The 15,309-nt window shown below is 41.8% G+C and overlaps 1 protein-coding gene across 2 annotated transcripts in view; it reads right to left on the reverse strand.

Annotated features, from left to right (window-relative positions):
• The window catches only part of LOC128758484 (E3 SUMO-protein ligase PIAS1-like), a 58,603-nt gene that overhangs the window by 25,323 nt on the left and 17,971 nt on the right, over positions 1 to 15,309 (reverse strand). The window contains exons 1-2 of one of the 2 annotated variants that reach the window (XM_053864456.1): positions 12,659 to 12,722; positions 12,452 to 12,553 (exon numbers count right to left, since the gene is read on the reverse strand). In XM_053864456.1, the coding sequence (XP_053720431.1) occupies positions 12,452 to 12,475 (24 nt within the window). In that variant the 5' untranslated portion in view covers positions 12,476 to 12,553; positions 12,659 to 12,722. Of the gene's footprint in view, positions 1 to 12,451; positions 12,554 to 12,658; positions 12,723 to 15,309 lie in introns of those variants that run through there. The other variant, XM_053864455.1, reaches the window with a different exon arrangement.

Consider the following 15,309-nt stretch of genomic DNA (forward strand, 5'->3'; position numbering starts at 1 on the left):
TTGGTCTAGACTTGTCCTGCTGTTCCGGTACATTCACGTCAGGCAAGGTAAAGTGGTGTGCAGGGTGATAATTTGGTGGTGAGGAGGACGGACGGCTGGAGAAGAGGAAGGGGGGATGGGCAGACACAGTGGCTGATGCTTCAAACCAGATGAAATTTTCCACAGCACCAGAGAAACGGAGCAGAGGGGGATCAATAGAGGAGCTGGGGAGCTCAGGGTGACAGCAAAGATGGACATGTGCAAGACTTTGGCACAACAATCCCCTCTCACAAACCCAGAGCCACCTCCTGTGAAATAAAATCCACTGAATTCATTAGAAGCCCCTTTAATGTCGCCCGAGCGTGCGTTCTACTTCTTCACCATCATCACTGACACCACAGTAGCAGAGCAAGGCTCACATGCAGGGCAGCGAGAGAGAGGGAGAGGGAGAGGGAGTGTGCGAGTGTAAGTCGCCAATCTGTCACAGAGAGATGGCATGCAAGGCACGCTGGATCACACACCCACACCATATTAAAATCCACACATTCATCACTGATGGAGATCACATCAGGGTCTGTGTCAGTTCACAGCTCGGGACTTACATTTTAACTGTTAGTGAGGAACAACTACTGCTGCTGCTGATCCATTAAAAACATGAAACAAGACAATCACAGTCACGGGCTGTGACTAACCACAGCTAATTCCTAATTCAAAAATATCTGTAAACATGGGGGGTTGGAATAGCACATCACAAAGTGATTTAGGAAGAATTATTCTTCATTTTAATTATTTCAACTTAATTATGTAATTAAGTATTGACTTGGGACTTGGGCTGTTGACCTTCTGCCTTTTGTTTAGGCTCTTTCTCTCTTCATGTGTAGCTCACAGACATGTGTGAATTGACCTGCACAGAGGAGTGATAAGTCCCCACAACAGCAAAACAGGCGACTCCCCTCAGATACTGCAAGCATAACATGACACCAGATAACGCCATTGCCACAACAACACATATGTTTTGCATAAACATATCTAGGTAGCTGATTACAGAAAACCCAAAGGAAGGAGTTGTTGTTTATGAAATAAAAACAAGACCATAGAGGAGTCCCTCCGTCATCACTTTATTATGGCTGGGGAAAGGCATCCCATATATTCTGTGAATAAAACGCATTTTATACAGCTTGCTGTCCTCCCTTGAACAGCAAAGTTGAAGACATACGAGGTGCAGAGCAGAGTTATAATAACACGTCTTCAACATTATTACTTGGAAAACTGTTTAGATTTGAGCTGCCATTTTTGTTGGATAAAAGTATAACTGCTTATGGAGATCTTGTAAGGATTGCACTCTTTGAATCCAACAGCAGATGATACTGCACAGTCAGTCTTTTATAGTTCTTTGAGTTTCTGCTAGATGTTGATGGTCACTGGGTATTGTACCGGCTTGGAGCACGTTCAGTGCTGATGTGACTCATCAGATCCACGATCAACACGATTTTACATGACTTAGTTCTACGTTTCACTTTGTCATTCCCTAAACTAAACGTAAGGCATGTGTTTCACCTGTTATTCATTGTGGATCGTTGTGAAGTACGTTTAATTCAGTGGAGTGAAGATGAGACGCTCACGCACACATTTCTATCTACGCCGCTTGATATTTCGAAGAGGATCATGGTAAAATGTGTGAATTTAAAAAAAAATACATGCACAAGAGACATACGTCGGACACAAACCACTAGCCTTGTGACATACACTCCAACCGCAATACTGCAGCAAAGTCACGTGACCAGCTGTTCAGTTGAGCCTTACATATTTGTAGGATGTGGCTCTTTTTCAGCAACACAGTAAACAATGTGGATCTTAGCCTCTGACTTGTTGGCCACCACTGATCTAACTTAAGACAGAATATGAGACCGTCATGGTGTCACACATATTTCCCAATGTTACACCCTCTCATCCCAGCACCTGAGATTTTTAAGGAATGTCCCACTGTGTCTTGTGTTTATCGCAGTGCTTGACAACCACCACTCCTTGTCTTGCCCATGTTCTCCCTAAAAACAATGAATCCCCTCCAAAAACATACCCCAAACAAAAACTGTTATAACACAATTTGTTAATTGTATTCACAAAAATATGTTTCTGTGATTCCTTGGAATCAAAAATGTGTAATAGATTTCAAATTGCATTGAAAAATCAATGCCCAACCCTTAACCTCCATGTCATGAAAACCAGAGCTTGCCATTCAGGAGGGCAGGGACTGTCTGTGGCATCTTGCATGACACTTGACACTAGGCCTGAACCAGAGGGCTGCGATTTGAAAAGCAAAAACATGCCACCAAGTTTAAAAAAAAACAAAACATTCTGCATTGTCACTTCATTCCAACTGCCCGGCAACCAAGCAGGAGCAATTCAACAACAGCCGAAGAACATCTGGACTGTACGAACCACATCACATGAGTGTACTATTCACTGGCCTGCTCATGTTGACGCTGCATTTAAAGTCTGTATCGTGTTGAACTTCAGAAATTCGCCGGGTACGCTTTACTTTCCATTCACTCACTCCCTGTCACGGTGATCCATGGTACACTATATAAACGCAGAACACAATCTAGATGCGGAAAGAAAGAGAAATCCTATGTCTCAGAGTTTTGGGAGTGGGACTGCCTCTCAACACTGCGACCAGGGTTGTGTTTTTGTTTCATGTGCAGCTTTGCTTTGCTAATTTCTCTGATTTTATTCAAATGATAATAACACTACATGTTGACAAGGTTGGGCATCAACATTGATAAATGAGTTCCTTGTCGGCTGCATTAGATGTTGTTGGCCCTACCATAGAAAAACTAACCTTAACCAGGACTCTGAACTAGACATACACCCAAACTACTTTTACTGACCTTTAGCCCTTTAAACCTTGTGACGACAGGCCAAAACATCCTCAAAAATCAAAATGTCCTCACAAGAAGGAGGCTTGTCAAGGCTTGGTACTCACAAGTATGGCATGCTCACACACACACACATTATCAACAGTGTATTTCAAGGTTAACAACCAAACTATGATGTTGAACTATTGTTTACGTAATGTCAACATATTCTGAATAAAAAGTATCCAGTTAAGTAGCGTGGGCATTTTTAGGGATATTCTGAAACAAGCATTAGGAAATCCATACACACTAAAATTCCTCCCCAACTCAAGTAGATAACAAAAGGTGACTTTTCTTAATTTGTGCGATGATAGGGTCGCAACATACTGTGAATACTAGTCAGATGATGAGGATTTTTTGAAGTAAGATCTGTAGTTCTCGGCAAAGGTGCAGCCAATAACATTCTATCAGGGAGTGTCAGGAGCTGGATGAGTGGGTGAGCCGTGGTTGTGTAGGTTGAGAGAATCTCTACCTGGCCATTATATAAAGCTCCCACTCTAGGCTTGAGGGCCCTGCACTGTGCCAGCTGCCTTCCCTCCCCCCGTCTCTGAGGCTTCCAGCTTCTCTGACTCAGAATTGACTCAAAAAAACAGTGTTTGCCGTCTGTTTTCACTTCCACTTTCCCCTGTGGGGTAAAAAAACAAAAAACACATAGTGGATGTTAAAAAAAGAGTGGGACAAAACTATGGATTGACTTCTTTTTAGTGCACGGCGAAACCAGAATGAGCTGGAGTCTGTGCATCCATCTGTAAAATATTCTGCCATCATACCTGAAGCTACAGAGGTCCGTCACGTCCCGGGGGGACATCAATTTCTGCTGCACTCTGTGCATTTGCTGCTGTACACAAGGCAGGGGACGGAGCGGTGGAAACCCACTGCAAAGTGGGGACTTCACTAATTGTGGTAAGTGAAGCACATTACTTAATGAGTAACAACATTTTTTTCCACTATATTGTGAGATTTTGCCTTTTAAGGTCTCTTGGCAGATCTCTCTGCCCCGCCTCCCCATTTATCACTAGTTCAACAGCGAAAAACATTCTCTTTAAAAATAAAAACCTAAGAAAAAAATGCAGGAACAATATGCCAACTATTCAGTCAGAAGGACCACTGAAAAAGGAGCAATATTCACATGCCGGTAACATGTCGCGGGGCTCTGAGTGACAGTGGGAGCAGTGGATGGTAGCCGCTGCTCTCCACCACCACAAATCAATGACTTTCCGGCCACTGTGTTTAGCTTTACGACCATTACGCTCGTACGGTTTAGGGTTAGCAGGGTCTGTGTTAACTGCCGCCTTATGATTGGTGATGAACCAATCCACTTTTTCACGGATAATGGCTGATCATGATCGGTGGCTGATCCATCAGAGCATCACAAATTGCTTTAGGACTCTAGTTCAGAGACGATCCAACACAGAAACCGTGGTGTTAAGGTTAGAGTACAGCGCAACTGCCTCAGGTTTGCATCAGGCAAAAGTCAACGGAGTTACGTCCACAGTTCTGTGAGCCAATGAAAATTGACTATGAACCGCTTTACTCAGTTAATAGTATGCTGTGCCTATAGCAGTGAATATTTTATGATGAATAGCACTATTTTCAATTGAAAAATCAAATCGTGGTGCCAAAAATCTGATAAGAATCGAATTGAGAGACTACAAAATATGTCCGTATAGTGCACGATGAAACTTAAACGAATGGTGGAATCGCTATTTAATCAGCGTTCAACTTTTTCCAGACACATATTTAATGTAATTATGTTGCGGGACATGGATTATTTTGCATTCTAGTTGTGCTGCATCAGCCTGAAATAAAGTCAAACATTGGAGAGGTTTCGTCTGTCACATGGTCACTGCCACGTCTGTGTGTCAAATACAGAACTGCAACATGCACACGTCCAGCTCAGCTGTTTCCACGGCAACAGAAGCGCCTCAATCAAGCCAAAGCCTAACAGACGTCTGCCGGCACAGACTCAGTCACACAGACCCCAAATCCAGTCCGTACGTGATGACAATCAGAGTTCGGGGGAATAAAGAAACCAGTGCATGCATTACCAATCAGAAATTGCCCCAAATAATGGCTCAGCACATGCTGCCACTCCAAAGCCTGCGTCAATAATGAGAACTGTAAGAAAAGGAAGCAGCCAGGACTGAAAGGACACCGTGGAGCCGAGCAGCACCTGTATCATTAGAGATTAACCTCACCACAAGCTCTACAAATAGACCGTCTCCACCTATAAGCTGCCGGCACACAGACTGTTATTTGTATTGCCAGGTTGCTGCTGTTCAAAGAGCTCTGCTGGAGCCGCAGAAACAAAAATCTAATGCAACAGGACATGTCTAGCGGTGGTGGGGGGTCTGGCAACACCGTGGGGTGTTCACAGACAGAATGAAGCCTTTTCTGTCGGTAGTGTGATGCTGCAAACACAGCTTGAATTATTAACATAAAGAGATGCATTTAAGATGAAGGCTGGAAGCAGAGCAGCGGTGTCGAGGGATAAGATCACAAAAACAGTTGCTGCGATTTCCACTATGATCTTTCTGACCCGGCCGTTCTAACAATTAGGTTTAATGTGTGAAAATGCTGAAGCTTCTCCCGCCTTAAAGGAATTAGACTGCATTAATGATGAATCATTCATTCCACAGTTGAGCTGATGCAAGTCAGGTCACAGGGTCAGTTAGGTTCCTCAGAGACTTTCCTTTCCTATGGTGAGTGGCAGGATCAAGCATTCACAAGCCAGACTACGGATGTCAGAGCAACATGACACTCATCGAAAACAAGGGGAACAAATTCAATACCAACAAAACACAACTGACTGCCAGTGGGAACACAGAATTCAGACACGTAAGTAAATCATCCTGGCTAAACAACTCCATTTTGGTTTCAGTGTAGTACAGATGCACCATTACAACCATCAAGGTAATGATAGAGTAATAATGGAGTGTCTCCAACTACAACACAACACTAAATGTAGCATGTTCAAATCAAGGTTATTGTAGTTAACAAAAACTTTACAAAACAAATGAAAACAAACTAAAATTACAGTGAAATGGACCTTTGTTTTCATCGTTATATTTTTCATAAAGAAGCATTTTGAGAAGATTATACAATCTATTAATTTTGGCTTGGCTGCTTTTACGACAGCTTAATCTATTTTTTGGTGTCTTTTGTTGAGTTTTTAATTACTGACTACTTATGTGCACTGTTTCAATTTTCAATCTTGTTCCAATATCCCACATTGAAGGAAAAAAAAAAATCACTAAAATTAACACTAAAAGTAAAACTCAAAAGCAAAACCCAAACTAATTAAAACTAACCGATTTTGAAAAGCAAAAACCACTTCGAAACTAAATAAAAATCCAAACTAATGAAAAATCCAAAACTATTAAAACCTTGGTTGAAATTTGGGCAAATTCAGTCAGTCACAGTCAGACACTATCGCTTACCATATATTAGGGGGTAAAAGTTATTTTTATCAAAAATTATATATATATATATATATATATATATATACATAAAATTTATTTTTTTTAAGTTAGTGTGAAAATTAAGCATATTAACTTTCAGTTTTCAGAACGTGTCCAGAACTAACGTTTGTGAATTCATAGGAGGGTACGACATATTAGCTCCCAACTCAACTCAACCTGTCGATCACACTTGACACCTGGCAACATGGTGGACGTGGAGGCAACGATAATGCAAATCTTGGCAGGTGAAGTGGACTCTCTGAACACTAGTGGTAAGGAGCAGGTAACACAAGCAAACAACGTTTATTCCACTAGTAGATTCCACACAACAAGATGGTGCTTTGTTAAACTACCTTCAGCATCTTTTAACCACCTGTGTGCGTGCTTTGTATAGCTATACTTGTGGGGATCTTTAGCCGGACACAACATTTAAGCCTCAATTTGAGGATAAAAACTTCAAAATAACAAGGTAACATTTGGTCCTGGTCTAGGTAAGCCATCTGTTTTGGATTCAATTTAATTTATGGTACAAAAACAAATTTGCTATAGTGCAGAGAAAACCAGCGTGGGGTCATTTTTTTTTATTTTTTTTAATAAATGCTCATGAACCTCAGCAATTCTTATTCTAGTCTTGTCATGAGAGTACTGTGAAGAGACCTAGTGAGACATTTAATCGTGTCTACAGCACAGCACTGTCATTACAGTAAGGGCTATAATTCATACCAACAAGTACAGCTATTAAGAAGCGTGACGGTTATAGGCTGGTCAGTGGTTTGCTTCCAGTTCAAGGCAAAGCTTGATTTGGACAGAACCGGTGGCCTGAGGGAGTTTGTGGGGTAATGGTGGCTCAGGTGTTAGAGCGGGTCAGCCAATAATCAGAGGCAGTCGCTGTCATGGTGCCCTTAGGCAAAGCATTTTACAGGGTTTCCTGCATCACTACATGGTTAAGGTGGCTGCCACAACGAGCACTTCTCCCAGCCTTGACTATGTTCTCCCCTCAAAAAATGACAGTGGAAACTTGGGATGGGCCTTAACTTATCGTAAACGATATTCTGCCAAACACAATCTCCATAATGACAATTCTGCATCTCAGAATAAATTTGATTAACACGCGGCACACTCGCTGCATTGGACCTGCATACATGAACATGACAAGACCGTGACGGCTCGCTGCGCTCTCCAGCTCTCCGGGGTTTGACAGCCGACAGCGGCGTGTGACAGTTGTGGAGAGAGTGGTGGACTTTGCTTCACAATCGTAGTTATAATAATAATAATGACACTGGTCGACTCTAAGTCTCTGGATCCGTGTTTATTTTATTAGATGGAGTGGTCCTCATAGGTTTCCTGATGCGGTTGCCTGCCTTGGTTCATATCAACACATGCAGGTCTCCTGCTGCGCTGGTGCCTCGGCGAAACTCTGTGGTAAAAATAGTTGAATGTTGGACGGAGCTCCGCTCCGGTATTGGTGGCGGCGTCCTCTTCTGCTTCCCCAATTAGACCTCACAGATCAGGGACACACTCTCACAGGCAGCACTAATGCTACGACCCGGCATCAGTTAGGGACCATCAACAAATTCTTAAACGGTCAAATTATTTGTGAAATCTTCAATAGTGCAATGAAAAACAACAATTTATGAGAGAGAATTGTGAAAAGGTTTTTCATCACACAAGACAAAGGACTGTCATGGTTGAGATTGTATCATGATTTTGAGACTAAATGATCATATATTCACTTTATTTCTAATATTTCTTCAAAAGCATCTAGGAAATGTATCCAGACTGGTCCTTAGTTAAAGTCAACTGATAAGAGACATGAGGTACAGCAGACAGACAGCTCAATTTAACCCCAAAATAAAGCTGGCAGAGCAGTCTGTCAGACACACGCGGTTTCTACCAGAGATGTGAAACATTGAATTTCTCATCTCTACACTTAGTTAACTATTATATTACAACATAAACAAATACTAATAGGTTTCATCATACAACAGTTTCAAGAGAGACTGGACACTGAAATAACAACATTTATCATGATAATTTGTTTGCCCATCCCTAGCGGCAACAGAACTTGACCTTACGGGGAATATGAGCACACCATCTTCTGCAACTCTTCGATCAGCCGACACTGCGTGAGAGTAAGACACATATACAGGGTTCAATTGCTGACTCTTTTATTGTCCGTTGGTGTGCACCAGTGTGTCAAAATTTGACTGTGTGGATGTGTATCTCCTGCCCACTGTGAGGAGATACACATTACAAATTAGATTACTGTAAGAAGCAGGAAAAAAAGAATGTTTGTGAGAGTGCTCAGTTATCCGGGTCATCACGCAGCAAAGGTTTGAGTCAAGTCAACCGGACTAATAACAGTACAATATATAATACGACTATACATTAGTCCGGTTGACTTGATTCAAGCCTTTGCTGGATTATTACTGTTTCTACATTTCCTACTTATCAGCAGAATATCCAATTCAAGTCCACATTCATAGTTACCAAAAGCAGGGACACTCAAATCTAAACCTGAAAGGACCACAAAGTCCAACAGCCATTCATCAAGGTGGGTCGGGGAACATGCTATACTGCAGTGCTCAACGCAAGCAGAAAAGCAGACAATTGTGCAGTGCAAAATGCCCCCCAAAAATCTGTCCACTTTCATTTATGTAGTGGACATAGAGCTTGTATTCATACAATAAAGCCGGCAAAGTGTGAATAGATTTCTAATATGTCAGCATGCTGAGATGATAAGTCCAAACATCAAAGTATTCTACATATTTACAGCAGTAAACTTTCATTCCTGGCATTTTATTATTCGCTTTTTCTGAACATAGTTTTTTTGCTATTGTGGGTAGGACTAAAAAACCTGGTGGTCTTCTCACTGTCAATGACAGTCGCAGCATGGCTTTGAGGGACACTCAGAAATGTGAAACAGCACTCCTGTACTAGTATTCTAGCTAAAGCTCCATATCATAATGTTGAGTGAGCAAAGCCATGGTTCTCTTCTTTCAGATGGCGTTTGGATTTTCTACATAGCACAAACCATTGAGGAGTACTGGTCATTTCAAGTGAGCATGACAAATCATGTTGGCAGTGACACGATTGTCATTTAGAGGTCGGGCCTTGAGCTCCAGTTTTTCCTATTCAGCAGTCAAATCTCACAGATTAATGGAGTAGCTGTACATTAATGACAACACTTCATGACACATCAATCATCCAAATTGACTTCACAACATACAATTCTATTTTAGATGATAAAGTAGGAGTGTAGTGCTCAAAAAGGCAAAGTCATAAATTCTTAAGCTCAATCTTATCCTTCACCTCAACACAACTTGAAATACCAGACATTCCTTCCAATCAACTTTTACAACATTGAGCGGTGGCTGCAGGGGGAAGAGAGACAAAACCTACAACAGACAACAGCAGACTGATGCTCCATAGACAGTACATGTATGTAGAGTGAGACCTGGTTAACCGAGCGACATTAAACTTGATGTTTCTCTGTTATATTACCAGGCAGTCGAAAACAATAAATGCATCATGCCAGCAACATATTGAAGACAACTCTGTGACACAAGCGGCTCTCATGGAGGAATGCAGAGATGTTCCCAGAAGGATTACTGAGAGATAACATCTCTCCAAAGTGCAGTGGGTGTGTCTCAAAGAGGTAAGGGTCAGGGACATGTCCCGACTATCTTACCAAAACACATCAGCCACATCGTCTCAACGCAGAGCTCTTCACTGAGCTGCTCGTAGGAGACCAAGCTTAAATCTTATTGTAATTGACCCTAAGTTTTGAGTCCTGCACGTTATGTTAATCTATCCGTTTAACTCAAGACTGTCTCTACTCCCCATTTGTGAACGATACGATGTGAAGTCAATGACCCCTTTAGAGACGGAGAGCCATTGTGCCCGCGACTCATCAGAGGAGCTGATCAGAGCTGTCACTTCCACTTATTCACAAGACAAAACATATAAGGGATGGAGGGAACATAAATAGACTGTAATAAATGTATTAGATCCAACCGTAACAAATAGAGGGAAAAATATAAATGTAAAATGTTCGAAGGCTCTGGAGTCATCTGTGCAACAAGGTGCGGTTCTTCGTTGTAAACATTACCCACATTCTGCTGTTGAGACAGTGACTGAATGAAACAAGGCAATGCCATGATGTCACGGCCCACACCCCTGAACTTGGTGGGAAACTGAAAGGAGTCCGGATGAAAAGGCACCAGACCTGACACGACCCAACCGTACCACTCAGTCGACATGCACCCTTAGTCCCTATATTGTGATGTGATTGCTGCTTGAAGCTTGGTGCGATCATTGCTATTTGCAGCCAAGACTTGCCTTTCGTGCACAGAGGCCTACATGCATGTAATAAGAGTGATGCACTCCCTCTTGGATGAACTTACAAATCGTTGTTCACCGCTGTTTCTCAGCTGTATTAATACCTCCATACCGCAGAAATGCTGGCCGGACCAAGCCATAGCTCTGGCTGTGGTTTGGATTGCGTCGTCACAACATCCTCTTTCAGTTGTGTTGTTTCAGGGATGAAAGTATTTGGTGGAAAACCAAAAATGCACGTTTAGGCCATTTACAGCTGAACTTTCTGCGCATCCCCATTCATTACAATTCCAGGCAGTGTATGGTAAACAACTGAATTGTATTCTGAATTTAAGTAGCAATCCTCAAAGTGACCGTATTTAATCACAAGTAAAGGTTTGACTTAACCTTTTCAACATTTACTCCAAGAGCTTGAACTACTGCAGCACATTATGGATTTTGTTGTGTGACTGATGGGTGTATGTGTGTTGCACAGGTGGGCTACTAATCACGGACCTTATGAAATGACATTGGTGGAAGTTTAGCACAACTGATCAGCAGTTGGCAGGGTTCACGGGCTTCAAGTCTGACATGCCTGAGACAAGTCAAAATAGTTGGTAGGGAATGCAAATAATTCTGTAGCGTTGTGGTGCTCCTGATCTGCGTTGGTCTAAAGATAGAATATCATTGATGGTTACAGCACATAGCATCCCACTCTGTTGCATTGAGATTGCATACCTGTCAGTGTACTTCAATCCACTGCCAAATGGCCAAGACATTGGGACTTGACGGAATAGAAAAATGATTTTTCAGGCTAGGCCTCGTTCTTCCAGGTTTCCCGAGTTACCCATTTACATTGATAAATCACAGTTGACATGGTTCACAGCCAGGGCTACTATGTTTGACCCCTGAAACTGGCCGTGACCGATAATTTACTGTAATAAAAAACAAACAAACAATTCAATGAGGAGGTTAATCGCCTCTTTTATTTTAATTTTATTAACTGTTTATTAACTATTAAGTGTCATCTGCATGGTAATGAGAAAGTTCCAAGTCAACTAAAATCACTCGTGTGTGTGTGTGTGGGGTCTCGCTGGTTTATCTATTCTTGAGAGAACCAATTCTTGGCAAAGAATGAGGACATTTTGAAAGTTTAAGCCTCGATCTGAGGATGAAGACTACATAATATCCAGTTTGGTCGAGAGTGCTGTTGAATTAAGTTTAGCCATTTGTTTTGGGCGGTCAGGTCTGGGGTGAGAGGCTGGGGAGAGCACTGTGTCACTATGTCAAAGTCCTAACGAGAATACAGATACTTGCGCGAATGTGAATGTGTGTCGCGTGCGAGTGTTCAACCTTCAATCCTCACAAACACAGGTTTCACCAGAGGATAACTTGATCCTTTCGGCTTCAGAGACGCCTCGCAGAGAACACTGTCATCTGCTGTCACACATCTAAGCATCGTCCTCGCCAACAATCAGACACGAGTCTGACTGGGAGCAGCTTGTTTCGGTTGTTGAGCGGCTTCTTCTAACGGTGACTACTCGACCTGCCAGACGCAGCAGCCCTCCACAGAGAGCGGCTCCTACAGGCAAACGTCAACATAAACAGTCTCGCAGCGGCTCCACTTCTCCACTCAAGTTCCGGCGTCGTTTGAGTCGTAAAAGACGAACGTGACGACATATTACCCCCGGGCTCTGGCGCAACCGGAACGCTGAGTCACAGCGCATTTGAACATCACAGAAGTGCGTAATTTCAGCTCGAATTCAGGCGGCGCCTTACCTTCAGATCCGCACTCTCCGACATCTTGGATCTATTGGGTACCGGATCTGCATGAATCTCCGACCCTAGCGGCGCATTCTTGATGACGTCACGACGGAAGCGCTGCAGAGACATGGACGGTTGAGACATTTTTTACCAAACGATCACAAACATTGCTCCCTCTTCCTATATTATTGCACACTCTTGACGTGTTGCGACCGAACATACCAGGACAGATCCTTCGGAGATGTCGTTGAAATGAACGTTACATTAACTCCTCCGATTCTCTTCACACGATATGATTGCTCTTTCTTTCATCTAATTCTGTGAATGTTCTGTTGCGCTACAGACTGATTTTCATTTCCAAGCGATAAAGAACCCATGCAATTGGCTTGTTGTATTATATGCTATCTCACTGATAAAATAAAAAAAACCTCTTTACTCCCTTTAAACTCCCTTTTTTTCGTTTTATATCTATTAAACTATGTGCACTAATGCTGAATATTAAGTGTTATTGGATTAGATCACAGAGCCTTCGTTTTTCCCACAAAATTTCACTTGTCGGAGTAGAAAACACTAAAGACAAACTCAAGACATTAAAGATGTAGATAAAGAAAGAAAATTTGCACGATTATTCTTTATGAGTACAACAATAATAATAATAATGTGTTGCAAAAATATATACAAAAATGTAATTGACCGTAAACAGTCAGGTGTTGTCAGCAATATAACATGACACTTCAAGAACTGTTGATGAGTCAGACGTAGACATATATCAGAATAATATTGCCACACAGAACTGAAAGTGACGGACCTGTCGTGAAGCAAAATAGTCAAATGACATTTTGTCACCACTCATGTCTGTGATCTTCACTCAGAAGGCTGCTGTTGTGATTTTTAATTTTTTTTTTTTTTTTTTTTTTTTTTTTTTTACCTTTGATGATGATTTTACATTCATTGTTATGAAAACCTTTAATATATCCTTTATTTTAACTCTGCCAAGGTGGCTATGTTTTATATAGCGTTGGTTTGTCTGTCTTCAAAATAACTTGAAAAGTTACAGATGGGTTTGCGCTCTCTGAGTGCTTTTCTAGTAACTACTAATAGTTTTCGTTCACCCACTTGAAATAATTAAAAAAAATAATTTTTACAAATTTTCCCAGACTTTGTTGTACAAAACGATACAAAGTACAGACAATGTTGTTTGACTGTTAAAAGAAAAAGTCAGTACATTCAGGTTCAAGACGATGATGGCGGAATTGTGAGCAGTGCTTCTCTGAAATGGTGCATAAACAAATCACATAACATTTTAATCATAAAGTTGAACTTATATTAGATTAGATTAGATTAGATTAGATTAGATTAGATTAGATTAGATTAGATTAGATTAGATTAGATTTGTGTATTTACAGTGGGGTAATTCAATTGCCAAATGTTTTGCATGAATGCCATAGTTTCACTCTTCTCACTATATCGAAGGCTTTAATATTTGACAGCTTGAGATAATAGGCCAAGCAGGTGCAGATGAGATTGAGGTGAGGTGAGGTGCAATGTTGAACAGTAACACCATTCTAAAATAAACCAATACACTATACAATAATGACTTGAAGTTTCAGTATAGTGTACAGCATACTTTGATTGTGAATGAGCAAAGATGTAATATGGCTTTTTCCCCAAATGCAAGTTCACTAAAAGCAAACACTTTCAGGATGTCTGTGAAATAAAACACAAGAAATATTAAGACTCACTGAAATGTTTATTCAGAGATAGGTATGTTTTTAAAATTCTATTATATTCAGTAAAGAATGAAAAGCCGTCTGGTGAAAACCGGGTACAATTTGTGCCAGTGCAGTGCTACCACTAGTTAGCCAGAAGATGGCGATATTTCGCTTCTAATAAGTCTGTCGCGTCAGTTACGTCACGTTACCCGGTCCTCTTTGGTGACCTTTCTGGCGACGCTCGTTCGTGTCGGGCCGTCCACAGCTTCCTACTGAACTTAAATAGGCAGCAAAACAAACCGACCGTTCTTTCCGACCTCTGTCCTTAATGGGTCAAACAGACAGTCAGCCATCTGCAGCAGCATCAGAGGGGAGGCAGGTGTCCTCACGCCGCACAATAGAAGATAAATACAGAATAAAAGCTTTAACTAAGAGCCGCTGTATTACATGCGTGTCTAGTGGCTTTCATATTAGCTCAGTAAATGCATTACTACAAGCAGACGGCACTTAATATGTTTGACCACAGGCACAGTCACATGAAACAATTTGTGGTTTGAGAATTATCAATTCAATTTTTAATGACTGTGAGCTCACGGTTTGGTCATGACAAGCAAACAAGTTTAGTATTGCACAGCATATGTACACTACTCACAATTGTGAGGGATATTGTGAGGTCCTGATTTTAGTGACGGGGAGCCACTTGCTAAAGGTTGTTAGACACACCTAGTGTTTTCCACGTAATGGTCTCACTGTGCGCAGTGCACCTGACATATTGGAGGCCAATAGCAAAAAGGCAACCCTTTTCAATGTGGCATCATTTCACCATTCTGGGGGTATAAACATCTGCTCTTGTCAGTAAGTCATTCCTTGTTCATCGTTCAAGCAGCGGTGAACACAGGACATCACTTGGTGGACGAGCGGCGCCACCTGGCCATAGCAGGCCTTCGTGTTGGTAGCAGGCAGTCAGGTGTTGCCCAGGAACATATCTGACCAGTCGACTTGTAGCAAGACACAGAACAACAGGCAGAGTTTGTGACTGACCCAGGAGTGGAGCGATGCACTGCAATGATGGCCAGTACCTTGGCACCTATGCACTCAGACTCCGCGACTCCCACACAAGAAGTGAGGGGGACGTGGATTTCCAAACAAACCATTGGTAAC

Source organism: Synchiropus splendidus, chromosome 5 (genome assembly GCF_027744825.2).
Source record: "Synchiropus splendidus isolate RoL2022-P1 chromosome 5, RoL_Sspl_1.0, whole genome shotgun sequence".
NCBI classification, from domain to species: domain Eukaryota; kingdom Metazoa; phylum Chordata; class Actinopteri; order Syngnathiformes; family Callionymidae; genus Synchiropus; species Synchiropus splendidus.